This window comes from Alnus glutinosa, chromosome 1, assembly GCF_958979055.1.
Source record: "Alnus glutinosa chromosome 1, dhAlnGlut1.1, whole genome shotgun sequence".
Taxonomy (NCBI): Eukaryota; Viridiplantae; Streptophyta; class Magnoliopsida; order Fagales; family Betulaceae; genus Alnus; species Alnus glutinosa.
Window position 1 is genome coordinate 48,589,365 of NC_084886.1, and position 20,656 is coordinate 48,610,020.

The 20,656-nt window shown below is 39.2% G+C and overlaps 2 protein-coding genes across 2 annotated transcripts; one reads left to right on the forward strand and one right to left on the reverse strand.

Moving 5' to 3' along the window:
* The first annotated feature begins 1,900 nt into the window (after window positions 1-1,900).
* On the forward strand, window positions 1,901-6,748 carry LOC133855029 (probable calcium-binding protein CML18). The gene is made up of 2 exons (XM_062291323.1): window positions 1,901-2,986; window positions 6,269-6,748. The coding sequence occupies exon 1, from the start codon at window positions 2,493-2,495 to the stop codon at window positions 2,982-2,984; it is 492 nt and encodes a 163-aa protein (XP_062147307.1). The 5' UTR covers window positions 1,901-2,492; the 3' UTR covers window positions 2,985-2,986; window positions 6,269-6,748.
* Window positions 6,749-8,696: 1,948 nt separating this feature from the next.
* LOC133855036 (binding partner of ACD11 1) lies at window positions 8,697-20,055 on the reverse strand. Its single transcript, XM_062291334.1, has 5 exons — window positions 19,895-20,055; window positions 11,246-11,349; window positions 10,917-10,992; window positions 9,721-9,807; window positions 8,697-9,639 (listed from the first exon to the last, which is right to left on the reverse strand). The coding sequence occupies exons 1-5, from the start codon at window positions 19,898-19,900 to the stop codon at window positions 9,076-9,078; spliced, it is 837 nt and encodes a 278-aa protein (XP_062147318.1). The 5' UTR covers window positions 19,901-20,055; the 3' UTR covers window positions 8,697-9,075.
* Between the last annotated feature and the right edge of the window lie 601 nt (window positions 20,056-20,656).

Below are 20,656 nucleotides of genomic sequence, written 5' to 3' on the forward strand. Positions count from 1 at the left end.
AACCAAGTTCTCTGTCTCCGCCACCGACTCCCATGGTTCGCAACAAGTGCCGCCGCCGCATATTCATGGGGGCCACCGCCGGTAGTCCTGTTTGCAGAGCTTTATTTGCTTCACCTACTGCTATTGACGATGATGACACGAATATCAACGAGAAAACTCCAACCCCCAAAAGGGTGCTGGAGCAACCAAGTTCTTTAATGTAAAGTTGATTGGACTGTTATCAGCTAATTCTGTAAGAAAATTCTCTATATGATTTCAAAAGACCACTTCAAAACAGAGAGACTGCAATTCTTTACATGTTGTAGACGAACAAATAGGTATAAAATGGTAGAAACAGAGTGGCCACTTGATTTAGTGAAAGGGGCAACTCCAGGGAGATTCAGGAAGCCCAATAAAATATTATTTATTGTAAAATGGGATATAAATTAAACAAATGGATTCAGATATATGTGCCATTAATGGAGTATGAATTAAACATGTTTTTTAATGTAAAATGGAATATAATAGAAACATTTTATGGGCTGTTTCAGAGCAACATTTTGGTATAAAATCACTAAACAAGTGGAGCCAAAAAGGATCATGAAGGTTTTGCAAGTATCTTAATGCCATGCATTATGGAACGTATGTTCTTTGATAATTCCAATAATCTAATTTAAGCATCAGAGATATTTTCGCCGATAAGTCTCTGATCTTATTCCCTCTTCTTTATAGATGCCCATTATTTGATATCGACCGTATGATCATCTGCATCATTAAAGAAAATATTAGAGAGTACAAATCGAAAAAGAAAAAAGAAAAAAGAAATTGCTTACTCAATGGATGTGTAATGGGAATTTACCTTCTCTTAGTAGGGAAATAGAATTTTCAACAATATTGTTGATGAGCTTTACTGTATGCTGTGAACGACTTTCTTTTTAGGGATTGAGATATGATGTTATTAGGTTGTTCGAACAACATAAAAAATCAAATAGTTTTAGAGAAAATTGTCGGGCTCACCTGTCTTAGACAACTCAAGATGCGAGGCCTACCTGTTTGGAGTAGGTGGATCCGCAATCTCATCTTATATTACTTGAATAACACAAAAATTCAGACAGCTCAACCTAACATGAAAACGGCAGAGACCTCTACCTTCTTTGCAAGCCTAACCGGCGCTAAATTTTGCTACAGGATGAGGGAGTTGAGAGTTCGTATAGTATTTACCAGTAATTTATAACATCCAAATCAAGTCCACCGATGAGTTCCTCCGTACTCATAATAATAGATCAATTTTATTTCCAACATTTGAAACTGAACTTACTCTAACCCTAACAAATTTTGATCGTTATCTCACCTAACCTTACGGCTAGAGATATCAACTTTAATTGCACAAGTTTTATGATCACATAAATTTATTTTTCAAATTTAATCTCAAATAATATGAAAGAAAAATAAAATTTTGAAGTCAACAGTAGATCATCTCAAAAGAGAGAAATGCTAGATATCCTAATTTTTTTTAAAAAATTTGGTTATAATATGATGTGTCACACAATCTTATAAAATTGTGACACATTTTCCAATATGATAGACAGATCAGGGTCTTGATGCACCTCTCATATATGATTTTCATACTTCGTGAAAATAAAAAATAAGGAGTAGGTTTTTTTATTTTTATATTTTAAACAAAGGGTAGGTTTTAGTTTGACCAAATGTTGTAAAAAAAATAACATCATTTCAATGACACGACGACACGTGTTAAAAATTAAAGAAAAAAACAATTAATAAAGATTTTCTATGAACAAATACCTAATCTGATTATTTTAGCTAAATGCCAGATCCAGGTGAATTAATTCCAAGAAATTGGACCGTTGACATTGTCTTTTATTTATCCAATTTTTATTTTTATATAATTGATGGGGGATTAGGGCTACGGGTTCCATCGATAACGACTTGCACGTACTTCGCAGATCCGTAAATTCAGCCGAAGAACGAGTTCTTTAAATTGTATAATATATTTCACAATTCGGCTACTTTTTTCTGTTTTGAATTCTGGAGAATTAGTTTGAGACACTGTTTGGTTCGGAGGAAATTTTTTACTAAAGTTAAAGAGAAGTTGTAATTGGGAGGATCAAAGGCGAAATTCGGAGAATTTTCCTAGATTTGTCAAGGTAAAGTGGAAGCACAATAAATTTATTTTTTTTTCTTTTTCGGAATGGAGCAAAATTTTGATTGGAAGTGAAAGAACAGTTGAAATTGGGGGGATCAGAGTGAAATTGAGAGGAATTTTCCATCTGGGTTCGCATATTTTTCGAGGTTTAGTCGAAAAGTTCAGCTTTATGATTATTTGCACGTTCAGAGTCATCGGAGTTCCAATTGGGCGAAGCGATTATTTCTCTGAATTATCATTTCAGGAACTTGGAAATTGACGGAGTCGCTACGCTGCGTCAGAAAGACTGCGAGGAACCTGAGCTGAAGATTAGAGAAAGGTGCGAAATTTGAGAGAAATCCAATCCAAGATGAGTGGGAAACAGCCGGTGAAGCTGGATGACGAGCAGCTCGTTGAATTACGCGACATTTTCCGATCGTTTGATTGCAATAAGGACGGGAGCTTGACTCAACTGGAGCTCGGATCGCTGCTCCGATCGCTCGGCCTAAAACCGAGCCCGGAGCAGCTGGAGGCGTTGATACAAAAGGCCGATAAGAACAGCAACGGGTTGATCGAGTTCTCGGAGTTTGTGGCGCTTGTGGAGCCTGATCTTGTGCCGGCGAAGAGCCCCTACACAGAGGAGCAGCTGAGACAGATATTTCGTATGTTTGATAGGGACGGAAACGGGTTTATCACGGCGGCCGAGCTGGCGCACTCGATGGCCAAGTTGGGCCACGCGCTTACGGCAGAGGAGCTGACGGGGATGATCAAGGAGGCGGACACAGATGGCGATGGGTGTATCAGTTTTCAAGAGTTTTCTCGGGCGATTTCCTCGGCTGCCTTTGACAATTCTTGGGCTTGAAGGTATCCAAATTTTGTATTTAGGTTAGTCTTTTTTCTGATTTTCTTTTAGTGTAATGTTTGGATGCTGAGAAAATGGAGTGGGGAATGATTGAAGGTTAAATTTTGAATCTTGTGGTTGGCCTATTTTAGTTGTGTTTCCATAGTATTGAGAAATTTGAGGTTCATAATTTCGTTTTCTTATATACATTTACTCGATATAAGCATTGTGCGGATAAAATTGTTAGTAATTTGTACAATAAAAAATAAATAAAAAAATTATTTCTTATTTCTCTCGGAGCCAAAGGTGGCCCCCTTAATTGCAATGCCTTCTAATTGGGACTATGATCATCTCCGGTTCAAATGAATCAGAGAGGATCTAGTCAATTTTATTTGAAAGGTAATGTTGTCTTTTCACATTTTTGTGAACAATTTTACCCTCCGATTAAAACTAACCGGATACTCTCTAGTTCATTTGAACCGGAGAGCATTCAGATGCCTCTAGCTAGCCTGATTTAGAGCCATTTGATGCCTTGCAAATGAAGATAGGTTTAGGTAGAGTGATTGTAAGGGTAGTGGCATTGGGCTGATGGTCGCACATAAAGCTTTGTAATAATCGATGTTAAGTTGCGTTTCTTATTAAAAATGAGTAATGCAATTTATAATAATATTGTTGTACGATTGTTATACAATTAAGATGGTATGGTTCAATCACTTCATTTGGCATGAGTTGGGGACTATGGGGTGGTTCAATCACTCCTAGACTGGCCATATGAGCCATCCCCTTGGCAAAATGGGTGGGGTGGCCAGCCACCCCATTTTGCCCAAAGAGGTCGCTTGAGTCATCCTTTTTTTTTTCAAGAAGTTTTTTTTTTAAAATGGATTGAGTTTTTTAATTGTTTTATTATTTAATTTTATTTTTAATGGGATATAAGACACATGGCAACTTCTTAAATGTGTTGATGTGGACTACTATTAATTTTTGGACAATGTTGGACAGATATACCATCCCCGTCTTTAGCCATAAACAAAGTACCATTTACAATACATAATGAACCACGTGAAGCAAAAAATAAAAAGTCCACGTTGGACAAAAAAGTATTCAATCCTTATTATTATTATTTGGGGGATGAAACTTGCTTACACGGTTTTGTATTGAGTAGCAGACCAGAAATTAGGAAACATACCCACCTCTCTTGTGACTAGCTAGGAAATTGTGAGGAAAGTGGACAAGCCCTGAAGTGAAATGGGTGGTCAAGTTGAAGGAGGCTAGCATCTATGTGGGTTATCACTTATCAGCTTCCAACCTTTTCTCAGCCATAACCTAGCTTAATTAATTGGCTTCTCTCACGATTCATGGGCTTGAAAATATAGGAATTATCGTTTATATATATATATATATCAATTTATTGTTACTGCTTTGTGGATCACTACTAAAACCATAGACCTACTTGGTTAGAAATTGTATTTTACAAGTCCTTGATACTGAAGGGTGGTCAACCGCCTCTTGGCTAGTGAGTGGTGCTTTTTATTATTATTATTGTAAGGGTAAAATTGTAATTTTATAATAGGTGGAGTCATAGCTAGCTATGTCACATGTTAATCAACGATTGGTTGTGATAACGTAAATCCACGTATAAATCTAATGGTTTCTGTTAAATAACTGACGGTAAGAATTATTTTAGACAAATAACTTATTCCAGATATCAGTTTTGTACTTTGGATACTCTAAGCATCAATTTGATACTACTGCAATCTCCAGAAACTAAATAAGTAATTTTTCCTAAAAATATTTGGAAACTTTGAAGCTTTAAGTTACATAATTAGTCAGCATTAATTTAATTGCTACTTGTTTGGGCACACGACTATTCATTTAGGATTTCATTAGAGTAACAAAATTAGAGACATGCATTGTTAATTAGATTAACTCAAAGATTTGTAAATGTACATGTCAAAAAAAAAAAAAAAAATTGTAAACGTAAGTAAAGACTAGGAATGCCCTGAGCTTTTATTACAATTTCTTTACAAACAATGACATCTTTCTTAGGGTTTGAAACCTACTAAGGAAGTTCTAGCGCCATGAATTAGGGCTCACAATGTTATGTCCAACAATTTCTTGAAAAATCCGAAAACCATGCAAGAGGCTACATTAATCTTAGTTCTAATCTCGAAAAATAATTTTTAAGCAATTAAATTCCAGCAATATGTAGATAGGGGTGGTGGGGTACGGTGCATGGTTGTCGTCAGCTCATGCCGTAATATGTTGTGTTAAGTTTCGCAACGAGTGCAACCCTCATGATTAGTTGTCACCATTGAGTTTAGAACCCTAACCCTTATTTGTCATGCTACAATTAAGTATACTTCTATATGTAGTTTGGTCATCATCATCCTCCATATGGATAAAGGTTCTTTCCATTTGCTTTGAGATTCATAGAGATTAATTAATTCACTATAAAGAGTTAACATTTACAAGATTCTGAGACAACAATTTTACTAAACATCTTACCGCTAAAATCCCGCTTTTTTCCAATCCAGTTCCTCCACCACCGCGAACTCCAGTTAATTAGATCATGCCGCATATAAGGTAACACACCGTACGTACGTCTTAGATTAATTATCATCAATTATCGTCCTTTAAATAACGAATTTTAAAAAAAAAACATGACACCCTATATACTTAGATTTGTCAAAATTATATCCAAACTATATATAAAGTAATTATGTAAAATGATCAAATGAAAAGCATCCCTAATTATCTAAAATTCTAGTAAAACAATTTGTCAGGTTGTGAAATAAAACGTATGCACTTACGTACGTACATCATGCCTGCCGTTACATACCATTGAAATAAATTCGAAAAAATAAAAAATAAAAAATCATGCTTTCCGAGTGCAACTTGCCTCGTGATTTACACCCTCCACGGCTATAAACAGGCTCAAACATGGTGCAATCTTACTCACTCTTGAGTAGAAATTATATATCCTTAGCTTCTTGAAATTTTGTTTTTGTTTGATTTTCTTAGATCATGTTGTTGTGAAGAAAATGGAAGAGAATAGAGGCATATATTATATTCTCAGATTCTCAAACCAGAAGAGATTTGATTTGCATCCAAAACAGGCTTCATGATATCGAATCAGTGAATTACCAGATTATCACACTATGTCTTCCCGGGAGTAATTAGGAGGAGAAAAAGAGAACAAAAAAATGATTCTTAGCGTTCCTGGTTTACCCAGAAATGTAATCTCTCCCTCTCCCTCTCCCTCTTCATCTCTCTCACATAAATTATCAAGTTTTGATTGCATTCAGTTCCCGTAGCTGTTGGAGAGTGAAGCAGGATAGGCATGGGAAATCACTGGGAAAGGCGTAGGATTCCTGGAAGTCCTCTTCCCGGGAGGACAACTTGGCCGGGAGGGTTCTCAGGAAATATAAATCTTGCCTCCAAAGTGAAAAAATTACTGTAACATGGGGGTGTAAACCAGACCCTAGCAGCTGGGACTAACTCTGCGCTACAAGACCATAAAAGTGAAGCTGTGCTATGCGCCCATCAGCCTGCAGGTACGTTGATCGCGCTTGGAGGAAGACGGTGGACAATATGGCCAATAAGGACATGACCTGCCAGATCCAGATCGTTGCTTTTTGTGAAAAAATGAAGGCATTTTGGTGTAGTCGGGACCAAAAATCGCATGCATGGCACTTTTTGTCCGAGAAGACGGAATCGGCTAACGGAATGATTACATTGCAAATTTGTAAAACTTTGTTGGGGTCAATTGTAATTTTTTTTTTTTTTTTACTTTGGAGGCAAGATTGAAAAATAAGTAAAACATTGGGAGATAAAATGTAGTTTTCCCTTTAATTCAATTCAATCTTAATTGGCAAAAAAAAAAAAAAAAAAATACCTGATCTTGTTCTTACTTTATTCTGATTCCACTATTGTGAAGCTTACGATTTGTTAATAACTATAAATACTTTTTCATTGACAGTCTTTTATCAACAAATAGATCCAAGTCCTTCTTTAAAAAAAGAAAAAAAAGCCATTGTGCTTTTTCCTCCTCATGAAGTATGGATAGATCTGCCTAGTGATGGCACTTATTGGGAGTACTTATTGATATGTATTGATTTCACCTCTTGAAAAAAATAATGAAGTTTAATTTCCTTCTAAGTTTGCTTTAAGATTGTATAATCATTCTAAAACTATGAACTTTTGTTCAAATCCATGGATAAGATCGATCCACCACAATTACCTGGATTGGTAATATAAGAGAGCACATATAGGATCTATTTGCTCAAATAAATTTTAGGCTGCTTAACCACCTATCTAACGGCTGGGTTCCATATGAGCTCATCTGCACAAAATTAGGGCAAAGTTTGCAGGAATATGCAACAATTAATGTACTAGTGAAACAATTGTGATTTAAAATTATTTAAAATACGTTATGCTAATCTGTGTGAAATAAGTGTAAATAGTAGCATTACTCATTTTTTTTAATTAGTCGTTTCTTCTTATTTTCTTTTCCTTAATTTTCTCCTCTTTTTTTTCTTTTTCCTTTTTTTTTTTTAAAAAAAAAAAAAAAAAAAAAAATTTTGGGTGAATTGCTGTAAGATAACATCTTACTGGCTGCATTTAGGTTACTTTGCTTAACTAGTTTGCCTTTTGTAATCTCTTCCGTTAGGGCTTCATCCATTTGTTTTTCCTTCTACCTTCTCAATGCATAGGATTTGGTGGTCCTTATGCATTAAATGCAATTTGCGTTCATTCTGACTGTCCAAAAATCTTCACGCAAATTTGTCTTTATCCGTTAAAGTCGTTGCGTGTTTTCGACTGTCCAAAAGTCTTAAAAGCAAATTTTTGTCCGTTGAAGCCGTTGCGTGTTAGCATAGCCATTTTCTTAAATTGGAATGACTTCTTTTGTTTAATCAGTTTGTGTGATTTGCTTCAATATAGAAAAGGAAACTCATCACTTAGAGTAATGTTATTTAGTAGTTTATTATATGACTGTCATACAATTTGATGATGTGACAGTGAAAATTAGACATTAGATCAACACTTACATATTTTTTTTTTAAAAAAAAAAAAAAAACCAATGGCTAATTTTCACTTATCTTAATCGTATAACAGTCTATTAAATAGTATTACTACAGCACTTATTAATAGTTATTACTTTTTACTTTATAGTATTTGTTAATTTGTGTTGCCTTTTTAGCCATTTATAACTGATGAACAATTGCTTGCAACTATAAATGGAAACGGTTGAAAACTCCAGTTTAGATACTTAATGATCAATTAAGTTCACATAGGTTGTAATTTAAATGTAGATGCTTAACTCTTTTGTTTTTATACTTGCATAATACTTACTTGATAAGGTCAAAGATACTCCTTTTTTTTTTTTTTCTCTTTTTTTCTTTTTTCTTTTTTGTAGTCGTCGTCAGGCTTCACATATTTGTCAAGTTTGACAGATTCGCTTTTTGTTTTTCAATCGTTGAATTATAACATATTTCGATTTATATTTTTGAATTGTGTTTATAATAGTTTTATACTATTATACAAAATTATAATATGTAAGAATAATTAAAAAATTAATAATTATTATATTAAAGAGTAATGATACTCTTCACACTCATTTCACACCGACTTACGTAGCGTATTTTAAATGGCTTCCCATGTTAGCCACTTAAGAAAACAAAAGAAAAAAAAAAACACTTAAAACACGTCACGTCAACTGGTATAAAATGGGTGTGAAGAATATCATTAATACTCTTGTATTAAAAGAAGTGTGTAAAAATAAAAAAGAAATGTTACACAAACTCTTACTCTCGCACTCCCAAGTGAGTGCTTACTCTCTAAGGAGGCAATTGCCACATCAACTTTTCACTACAACATTTTTTAATCTCAACTGCTTACTCTCTTTGTGCAACTAACACGTCAAAGAGTAAACACAATGAATGCTAATACAAAAGTAACTGGTGTCTTTCATTTTGAATACATGCATAACATATCCAACATATTCCATCAGAACACATTCTACAGTAATAGAAACTAATAGAAAAGCACCGCTATGCTATTACACGGCAAGGACTACACATTCTGTGCAAATATTTACGCTGGTTTTAGAGATTCAGAGGATTAATCCCTGTGCTGGTGCAGGCTTGGAGGGTTGCTCACTAGCAGCAGCTTTTGGAGATTCAGACTCACGGGTCTGAGCAGAGCCTTCCACTTTTTTACCCCGTTCTTCCTCGGCTAAAACCTTTTCCTTTGTCATCTGCCCCACTTCCCCTGCTGCCTTGGTAACCTTGCTGAAAGCACCAGTAACCCAGGAAGCCCCAGTTAAAACATAACGATTCTTCATGATGGCAGATCCAGCACTACTGACTGTCTGCTCAGCAGCTGACAATGCAGTCTTGGTCTTCTCAGAAACCTGGAACTTCTCATCCATTTCCCTCACTTTGTCAGTCACCAGTACCGTACCGGCACTAACTTTCTCGCTGAGACCAATCTTTTGGTCCAGGGAAGCAACTTTGGCCGTGGCAGTTGAAGTGAACTGGTGCTTCTCATCAAAGGTCTTTGCTTTGTTAACTGCATCCTTGCCCAAATTGAAGCCCTTGGCTAGCATGCTGCTGACAACATCCTCTGCCTTTCGAATAGCAGACTCAGAACCACCTGCAACTTTGTCCTCCGTTTCCTGATGCAATTGAAACAATTTATAATTTTAGGAAAGATAATTGTCAATAATATTAAATATGGCCTTAGAAGACAATATTACAGTTGGTAGTGCGGAAGCAGCAGCTGCTGGTAACTCATACTCTGGAGCCAGAGCAATGGTAACAGGCTGATCAACAATTGTTGCCCCCTGAAAAAGCCCATATAGGCTCATCATATGAGAAAAGTTTAAAATATAAAGAATATAAACTTAGGCTTATGAACAACAGGGCACAATTAAGATAGAAAGAAAGTATACTCTCTTCAGCAGTCGAAAGAAACTACATATATATGAAAGAAGAAAACTATTGCTACTTGAGATTCCCATAGCCAAGAGACTATGATATTGCCAGCAAGAGATCTAGATTTATTTAAACAAAATAAATGAATAAATGAAGGATGCTTGAAAATAGAAGTCACACCAATCTAGATGGGGGTGCAGTGCCCGTGTGAGATTAACTACAATCACCATTGGCACAGGGCTAACTACAGTAACAGCAGGAGTAGAGAAATGATTATTTTAGAGAAGGAAAAGAAAATGAACATTACTTGTATAACAATAGAGAACCCAGCTGTCTTTACCCCCATCAATCTACATAAGGCAGGCATTCTAAAAATTCAGCTACTCATGACAACTTCTACGCAGACTAAATAGAGATGTAGCAGGCCTAGAAATAAAAAACAAAAAAGTAAAGATGTAGCAGATTAAATCTTGTGTGTCTCCATTTTTCGGAGGGATAATTCTTGAGACATAAACAAAATCAAAATTGAAAGAAAATAGTAGAAATGGTTGGACTACTGGAGGAAGTGGAACACACAGAATATGGGTCGAATTTAGATTTCTACCTTCTGTTTTTTCGTAAATCAAAAGTAAAATTCATTTAAAAAAGGCAAGGATCGTTCTTCAGACAGGGTGCTAAAGAAAAGGTAATGTTTTGTGAAAAAATTAAAAAATACAGAATACTTCAAAGCAAAAACTCTTATAGTCATGTTTGAGCAACCTTAAAGCATGGTAGTTCCAGTAATGAACTAATGCACCACAAAGAGACCATAAGTTATGTTATACTGCTTTATTGAACCTAAATAATGAAGGTCCCATCATCAAAAGCATGAAAGACCTCATAGTCCAAGAAATTAGATGTACAAATTTCAGACACAGAAATTCATATTTGCCATCAAATAATGTACAGATGAGAATCAGCAAACATTTAAGAATAATGAGAAAGAATAACTCAAAAGGCACTTAATAAGTGATAGTACCGAAAGAAGAACAGCAGTGTCTGCCCCTTGGGAATCCTTGAAGGTGACATTTGCAACTTGAGACCTCTCATCCTCACTGGAAAAAAGAAGACAACATAAAAATTAAGCTACAGAACCTTCGTTTCCATAAACATCATAAATTCTTTTTAGGCCACCAGGAAGGAACGAAAAAGGAAATTGAAAGAAAAAAAAAAAAATCCAAGGTCATACGACGATTTGCAATCTGAAAGCTTGTTAGTTCATTTCTTTCTCTTCCATCTTTAGACAGACATGTATAGCATAAATAGGAGAAATGTAGATATAAATCTAAGTTATTTATACAAACTAACCTTTGCATTTCAACATATTCAATTTTGCCAGAAAATGAAAAGAACTCCTTTATATCTCGCTCAGATGCACCTAAGGAGACATTGCTGACTTTCACTGTTCTTATCTGAAATGACAAGAACCAGAAAAGCAAGGAATAAAACTACCAATTAGATATTTGTAGAACAAATTTTCCTCTCCTGGAGAATGCATATCACCATAATAATTTAGGGGTTAGAAAATAGTGGGGCAGTCCGGCAGAAGAATGTAATCATGCTTTTAAGATGACAAAAAATTAAATATTAAGAGTCATTTTATAAGCAGAAGCTCGAACAACAAAATTTTCATGGCTGGAGCCAAGGACCATCAATGGAAGATTCAATGCCATAAGGCAGAATGAAAAACTGCTTCCATTTTCTACATTCGTTTTAACATATCCATAATAATAAAGAACAAAATAGTTAGCCATACAAACAATTATAGCCCCATCCCCCCCGGTTTTACTCCTCCCCTTTTTAGATGTATTTGCTTTTATTTTTGGGAATTAAAACTGTGGGATTCATACAAAATTACCGGGTTCAAAATCTGCACTAGGACAAGTAAGAAACGCTTTAGCAAGAAAAATCCGACAGTCCTAAAGGCTTCATAAAATCCTAATATCTAGATGCATAATTTCCTTCTACAAGTGGTCTTAAAAGGGGTAAATCATCTTCCCCATGTTTCATAAGCAGCAGCTGAAACAGTAACTTTTTCATTTAAAGAGGGGGGGAGGCCTAACTCACATGGGAACCTATCCAGAGTTCACCCAAATTGCGCTTCTAAATTCATTCTAGGACATTTAGAATGTATTCCATGCTTCATCTCCCATTGACCACCTTTCTTTTTTAAAAAACTAATTTAATTTAGAAAAAAAAAATTAATCTGGTTATCGAAATAATATAAAAGTCGCTCATACTTGGTGTAATTTTTCTGAAAAGGTGTGCAAAATATCTCATCAATATATATATTTGGGGGGGGGGGGGGGGGGGGGGGGGGGCAAACAAACAGCTCAACGGCCAGCTAGCGGGCTGCCTATGCGTGCCCCACATGGACATGTCACGTGTGGGCATGCTCATGCAAAGAGTTTGCGCCACACTCTCTATGCCCATGGCGGGATAGCGTCTCCACCGCTGCCTGACAGTAGTTATGATGGTGGCAGCGGCTGCTGTCCCTACGATGGTCATGGGGTTGGCTTCATGAACGTGATGCTTATGCATGGGTTGTCGATGTTAGACTAAAAGTCTAAACACATCCTCTTGCCGCATACATGCCAAGCAGATCATCTTTGAACTTCGCGCAATTGATCAGGTTTACTTAACTGACTATATCATTCAATGGCTGTGCTACCCCAATATGTCACTAGGGATATGTAAAACTTCCAATAAGCATGAGACTAACCGACAATCTTTACCAAAGAATTTCAACCAGAATAGCACCAAGATTATTCCTTCATCAATCTATAAGGCTATTGAAGCAAATGACAATGCATATTCAAAATTGGGAAGAGGAAGAAAGAAAGCTGCTAAGAACATTCTGTAGTATTCCAAAGTTGTGGTCATCAATTTAGTTTCTAAATATAATCAAGACATGATGATCTGATGTCACAAATCTATTTTTCGCATTAACATCCTCTTAAAGAAGAGCTTAAGAAGAGTAATAATTGCACATAATATAATAAAGTCGACTAAAATCTACAAAGCTTGAGGATTCTGCAGGCTACAAAGTGGAGGATCTGACGCCACATGAAGCTGATTCACAATTCTGATACTAGAAATATCCCAACAGAGAATAAACTTGAAAATGAACTAAACCACATTAAAATGCAGCATGTTCAATTGACACTCTAATGGACTGGCATTTTGAGTACATTTAGGTTCCAATCCCAACAACGAATCGTTTTTTTTTTTTGATAAGTAATGATAGTTTTATTGAAAGCGTAAGGCGCCCCTACGTACACTAGAAGTATACAACAGGAAACACCTAACTAGAAAGCGAAAAAGAAGTGAGGAATTCAGCAAAGCTGATAGATAGAGGGTACAAATAAGCCATCGACCAAACATACAAAGTATGGAGAAACAACTCTAACACCTCCTCTAGGGAGCTTTCTAAATTCTCAAAACACCTAAGATTTCTTTCTCTCCAAATACACCAAAAAAGGCAAATAGGCACCATCTTCCAAGAAGTAGCACTCCCAGATCTCCCCGACTTCCACCAACAAGCCACTAAGTCAAGCACACTTCTAGGCATGACCCACGCGATACCAAAGCGTGAAAAAATGTTGTTCCATAGAGCTGAGGCCAGATCGCAATGCAGAAGAATATGGTCCACTGATTCCCCATCCCGCTTGCAAAGACAGCATCTATTCACAATAATTAAGTTCCTCTTCCTAAGATTGTCCAAGGTCAAAATTCTGCCTAGAGCTGCAGACCAAGTGAAGAAAGCTGCCCTCGGGGGAGCCTGAGACCGCCACACACACTTCCATGGGAACCGAGTACCTCCAGCACACATCATAGAACCAAAAAATGACTTCACCCTGAACACACCTTTCTTGGATGGGACCCATATAAGACAATCTGCCCTCTCCATATTTACCTTGGTAGAGCCCAGCCACTGGAAGAAAGAGGCAAAAACATCTACTTCCCAATCATGAGCCTCTCTAAAAAAACTCACGTTCCATTGAACGGACCCGCCCAAATTCTCCAAATTATCCGCCACTGACGCATCCTTCACCCGAGCAATGCCAAAGAGATCAGGGAACACTTCTTTCAGAATCGAATCTCCACACCACAAGTCATGCCAAAATCTGATCCTACTCCCATCCCCCACCTCAAATCTAAGGAGTTTGGAGAAGTTCTCCCAACCTTTCCTTATAAACTTCCACAACCCTACTCCAAACGCCCCAGCAACCTCTCTGGAGCACCACCCACCCCACAAACTTCCATACTTGGAGTCCACCGCGACTCTCCACCAAGCATCCCTTTCCATACCATATCGCCATAACCATTTACCTAACAGTGCGCGATTAAACTGAACCAGCTTCCTAATGCCAAGCCCCCCGTACGAAATTGGAGTACAAACCTTCTCCCAACTCACCAAATGGTACTTAAAATCTTCACCCATGCCACCCCACAGAAAATCGCGCTGCAACTTCTCAATGCGAGAAGCAACACTCACCGGAATAGGGAACAGAGACATATAGTACGTAGGTAAGTTGGAAAGCGTACTCTTGATAAGGGTCACTCGCCCTCCCTTAGATAGGTATAACCTTTTCCAACTAGCCAACCGTCTTTCAACCTTCTCAATAACACCATCCCAAATACGAGTAGACTTGTAAGGAGCCCCCAATGGAAGACCCAAATACTTCACAGGCAAATAAGCAACTTCACACTCTAAAATGTCGGCTAACCTACCCACATTATCGACATTTCCCACTGGAATAATGCTGGATTTTGCCAAATTAACCTTAAGCCCCGACACAGCCTCGAATAAGAGCAAGAGAACTCGCAAAGCCCGAATCTTGGCGGAGCTAGCATCACAGAAAATCAATGTATCATCAGCGAACAAAAGATGGGAAAAAGAAGCACCACCCACTCTGAAACCATCCAACACACCCCCACTCACTGCCGCAGTAATCATGCGACTCAGCGCCTCCATAACAAATACAAACAAAAGAGGAGACAAAGGGTCCCCTTGCCTTAGGCCTCGAGAGCTGCTGAAAAAGCCGCATGGTGAGCCATTAACAAGCACCGAAAACTTAGCAGAAGAGATACACCGAGCTATCCACGAACACCATTTTCCCCCAAAGCCGCATCTCCTCAACATATACAACAGAAAATCCCAATTAACGTGATCATAAGCTTTTTCTAAATCCATTTTGCAAATGACTCCCGGCTCCCTTGATATAATACGGCTATCAAGGCATTCATTCGCAATAAGGATTGGATCAAGAATCTGCCTTCCTTGGATGAAAGCACTCTGGGATTTGGAGATAACCTTGTCCATAACCGTCTTCAATCTGTTGGCCAAGACTTTTGCAATAATCTTGTATATACCTCCTACGAGGCTAATGGGCCGGAAATCTTTGAGAGACAAGGCTCCTGGAGTCTTAGGAATAAGAGAAATAAAAGAAGCATTCAAACTCTTCTCAAAAACTTCTCTCGCATGAAACTCAGAAAAAACCTCCATAATGTCCAAGCGCACCACCTCCCAACAAGCTTGGAAGAAAGCCATAGAGAAGCCATCCGGACCCGGCGCTTTATCACCATTAAAAGCAAACACAACTTTTCTAACTTCCTCCTCCTCAAAGGCTCTCTCCAACCACCTTGCTTCTGACTCTAAGATGGCATCAAAGGAAAGATCATCCAACCGAGGCCTCCAACTATGCTTCTCCGAGAAGAGATCTTGATAGAACTGAACCACATGCTCCCCTATCTCTGCCGGATTAGAAGAAATGGAATCTCCAATCAACAAGGAATCAATAGAGTTATACCTTCTGTTTGAGTTGGCAATAGAGTGGAAGAATTTTGTGCATTTATCTCCTTCTTTCAACCACTTCACCCTGGACTTTTGCCTCCAGCTGACCTCCTCCAACAGAGAGCATCTCTCTAACTCACTGACGACCTCCAGCTTCTTTTGAATCTCCCCCTCAACCAAAGCCCTACTTCCTTCCACTATATCAATCGCCTGAAGCTCCTCAAGAAGCTTTCTCTTGTTCCTCTCCACATTACCAAAGGCCTCCACATTCCACGTCTTCAAATTCGACTTGAGAGCCTTTAATTTACATGCAAGCACAAAGCTAGGAGAGCCATGAAAAGAGAATGAGTCCCACCACTGTTTCACCAACCCCACAAAACCATCCACCTTGAGCCACATATTCTCAAACTTGAACGGCCTACTTCTTGCAGAAGAGTGAGCACATTCCAGGAGAATAGGAAAATGGTCAGAGAAAAGGCGGGGAAGCCTCTTCTGAGACGCCTCAGGAAACCTATCTTCCCAATCAGGAGAGACAAGAAAACGATCAATTCTGGACCAAACAGGAGGATCATCGGAAATCGACCACGTATAAGAACCTCCAGCGAGAGGAAAATCCATCAGACCCTGGTCAGAGATGAAATCACAAAAGTCCCTCATGGCAGACACACTACCAACTCCAGATCTTTCGCTAGGAAACCTAGTAGTATTGAAATCTCCCCCTATACACCAAGGCAAACTCCACCAACTCATAATCCCCGCCAGCTCACCCCAAAGACCCCTCCGATCAACCCTGCAATTCGGACCATACACTCCCACAAAACCCCACTCAAAATGATCATCAACATTCCTTAAAGAGACTGCAAGTGTGAACCTCCCCACGCACACATCCACTTTTTCCACCACCCTCTTATCCCACAAGATAAGAATACCCCCTGAGGCCCCACTAGCATCCAAACAACACCAATCCACATAATTACACCCCCAAAGACTACGCACAAACTGCCTAGAAGGGTCCTTCACTTTCGTTTCTTGGAAGCAAATAAGATCCACCTTCCAATCTCTGAGCAAATTGCAGATCCTTAAGCGTTTGCGCCTATTATTCAGCCCCCTTACGTTCCAAGAAAGAATCTTCGGCTTCATGGCACTACTACTAGCCCCCTTGCCCTCCTCTTCCCACTACTCAATCCGGAACCTTTGGCCTCATAGTTAATAGAGCTCTCCAAATTCTTAATCTCTCTCTTGCCCTTCGTGCGACCTTTACCCAATCGACGCTCCTCTTTTCTCTCCTCTTCTATACTAGTCAAAAAGGCTAACAATTGCAATTTATGCCCCACGAATGTCATCCCAACAATGGGATAAATCTCATTAGCACTCTGCATCACCCAATCCGAATACCCCAAACCACCCAAGTCTAGCGAATATGCATTGAGAGGAGAACCCACAACAACATCCCCTCCTCCTTCCTTGAGCTCCACCAAACCAACTTCCCCGGGAGTAAATCTTCTTGAATCCTCACCCGATAATCCAACCTGCAGACCAGGGGATACTGAAACCTCCACTGGCCCCCCCATCCACTCACACCCTTCCCCTCCAGCACTGCCAAAGCATGGAACAATCTCCATATCCACCGATTGAAGCCCAAACACGTCCCCTGTCAACTCCCGAGGCACACTCAGCATCTCCACACTCCTCAACTGCGAATTAGCCGGGTCTTTCACCCTCACTAGACCACCCTCTAAACACAAAACAGGGGTCTCACTACAAAACGACTTCTCCTGCTTCGAAGCCAACTCATCCCCTGCTGTACCGGCCCCCACTATCAGCTCCCCCACCCTCATCTCCTCCCTCTGCACCTCCTCTGCCTCCACCTGCACCTCAGGTCTGGACTGACCATGGATCTGCCCTTCATCAACACCCAGAGCTGGATTTGAAGTCACGTCTACTATGCTCTGAGGACGAGAATCATAGCACCGAGCGTCTGGATCTGTTCCTGCCGAAACCAGCTCAGGTGGCTTCCTCACCGGCGAACGAAGCTTGCCGTCGTGAGAAGAGGAGGCAACGACCTTACCCAAAGCCGGAACCCACGAAGAGGAAGAGGCACCAGACGTCAGGTTACCGGCGTCCAAGCCCGGAGAATAGCCAGCCCCATTAATGTGCACCGAATTCGCATGGGCCCAAGGGGGGGAGACGACTGGATCCACCTTAGCCCTCCACTCCAAAACCTGGTCTGGACACTCCAGGATACCCTTTCCTTTGGAGGCCTTGGCTGAATTGGATAATGCTATCTTTTTCGATATGGGCTTAGATTTAGACTTGGGCCGAGCCACTTTGAAACCCACCATCCGGGCCCTAGAAGAGGCTGCTCGACCCAGACCACCACCATCAACCAAGGCCAAACCCTTCAGCCAAAAGTCAATTTCCTTTCTCATCCTTTCTAACGACTCTCTGAGGGCACCGACATCGAAGCTTTCACCAGTATGGCTGTTGCGTGCAGCAGGGAGAGACGTAGGTTCGGCTACATCATGCCTAGTGTCAGACGACCTTCCCAACGCAACAGAGATTTCAGCTTGAGCCACTGTCGGAGTCGGAGCCGAATCCGGAACTGAACCTATCTCGCCCGCCGCTGTTCCTTTCCTCGCTGTGACCTTCGGAATCGTCTGCATGGGGACACTTTGCCGAGACTCAGGAGCCCCAGGAAGGGAATTCTTCTCCTCAGTACCAATCCGCTTCGCCGGAAGAGTCTCCAAAGCGTGATGCCCTTCCGCCAGACCAAAAACATCACTCTTCGCCGGGCAATGATCACCCTTACACCCCACAGAGAGATTTCTAACCCATCTCGGCACTCTAGCTACAGGGCCGGTAAACTCTCCAAAAGGTGCTTCCAGCGAGGATGCATTCTTTGCCAACACCTCAGCATAACTCCTCCTCCCTCTTTGATTCGCATGGACCTCCGAATCAGCCACCCTGGCTCTGGAACCGTCTCTTAGGTACACAGAAACCAAGCGCAGTTCCTCACGAAAGCTTATCCAGCCTTGCCCTGCTCTTCCTTCCGGAATGAAGATCGAGTCCTTCCTCCAATTCCCCACAAATTCTTCTATCACCATGAAACCGCCATGTCTGTTGAAATGCCGTTGCGCAATGATCCGCGGGAATCCATACCGAGACTGATCCCAAAACACCCGTGAGTCTTCCACGCACACCAAAGACTCGAAGGATCTAAGCAGCCAGGCTAACTCCGATCTATCCAACAAGATCGACCTATGTCTTCCCTTACAGCTCTCCCTAATTCGAATCCCTGATTCCCCCCCTACAACCACCACTTCAAACTCTTTAGCTTCCACCGACCAACTACTCGAAAACCCCATTTCAAACCCTAAACTTACTTGACAAGAGCGAAATGGCGCAACCCAAGTACAGAGGAAATATACAAGATAAACACCCAACAACGAATCGTACTATGGGATTATCATAGAGACGACAAGAAAGATAAAGAAAGAGATGAGAGTAAGAACTAGAGAAACTTTGATACATGCAATTTTCCAATGGAACTTGATCCAAAAAGAAGATGCTATCATATTGTGTGCGTATAATGATGCAATAAAAACTTGATATAAGCAATGTTTGAGTTAATATAACCTAATGACATCAAACACGGCTCTATCTGCCAGATCGATAAGTACTCCCATTACCTAATATAATCCCAACTCACAAACAAAAACGAAGAAATTGTGCCAGATAAATTGATATTAAAGTGGAGAACTATATGTTGTTACGAATCATTTGGTCTTGCAATGAGCATTAGAAGGTAACAAACCTACTATTATCAATAACCAAAAGATCACAGATTCAACATAGCCACAAATCAAAAAAGGAAAAAAATTGCCACAAAAAATCCTAGGTGTTTGGTCATCGAGAAAACAGGGGAAAAGAAAACAATGGCAAACACAATAATTTCTGAACGATCTTCCGTCCCGAGAAAATTTATCCAAAGAAATGGAAAAAAAATAATGAAACAGAAAACCGAATCTATATATTATCATATGAAATTACCTCATGAAATAAGAATCAGCTTTGGTTTCGATTTATTTCCTAAATTTTCTTAGCAACCAAACAGATAGCTAAAAAAGATTGAGAAAGTTAAGAAATTATTCACAACTCACCGTCATGAGGTATTTGCTTAAAGTAACAACCGAGATCAATATCTTCAAAGAGAAACAAACTTTTGCACAGGAGTTTCGTGAGAGAGAAAGAGAGAGAGAGAGGAAGAGGGAGGAATGTAATAGACGGTTATATACGATTCGTGGCAAGAATCAAGGGCGGTTGAGAGAATAGGATCCTCTGCGGACGATTTCTCTTTGATCGCTGAAAATCAAACCGCTAAGCTTGAGTTGTACCTTTAAGCCCCTTATGGCCCTTTGATTGAGTAAAAGGGTTGAAATAGGCTATAAGGTACAATTCTGGTAAAAAGTTTTTGAAGAGGTTTAGCAATAAACGATTTTAGCTGATCTTGTTGCTAATTTTTATTTTTATTTTTTGATTCATCGTTAGCTTCCACCTCGACGCGTGTGGGCCAGGTCCAGGACCACGTGTAAGCTTGTTAGCGTCAATGATCTCAATATTTTTTTTTTAAGCAATACAAAGGATAGGTCCTAAGCAATTTTGCTTCCGAAAATAAGGTCAGTTTGAGCTTGCAATTTTAAAATATGTAGTTAGAAAAAATAATTTTTAAAAATATAGTTGAGTATTTAGTAAAATTATAGTTTGGCTTTTAGAAAGCTTTTTATTGCCTGCGATTTAAAAATGTGCAATTTAAAAAAAAAAAAAATGCAATTTTCAAATGGTTTATTTTTTGTTATACGACTTAAAATTGTATTTTTTGTCTATGAAATCTCAATTTCAATTACACCCTAAATATGTGATAA

Excerpts from the sequence above, each read along its gene's own strand:
- LOC133855029 (XM_062291323.1), top strand. The coding sequence starts at position 2,493 with ATGAGTGGGAAACAGCCGGTGAAGCTGGATGACGAGCAGCTCGTTGAA.
- LOC133855036 (XM_062291334.1), bottom strand. Across the intron at positions 10,993-11,245 it reads GAATATGTTGAAATGCAAAG|TGAGGATGAGAGGTCTCAAG; the intron begins GTTAGTTTGTAT and ends TCTTTTTTCCAG. Across the intron at positions 9,640-9,720 it reads CTGCTTCCGCACTACCAACT|GAAACGGAGGACAAAGTTGC; the intron begins GTAATATTGTCT and ends CAATTGCATCAG.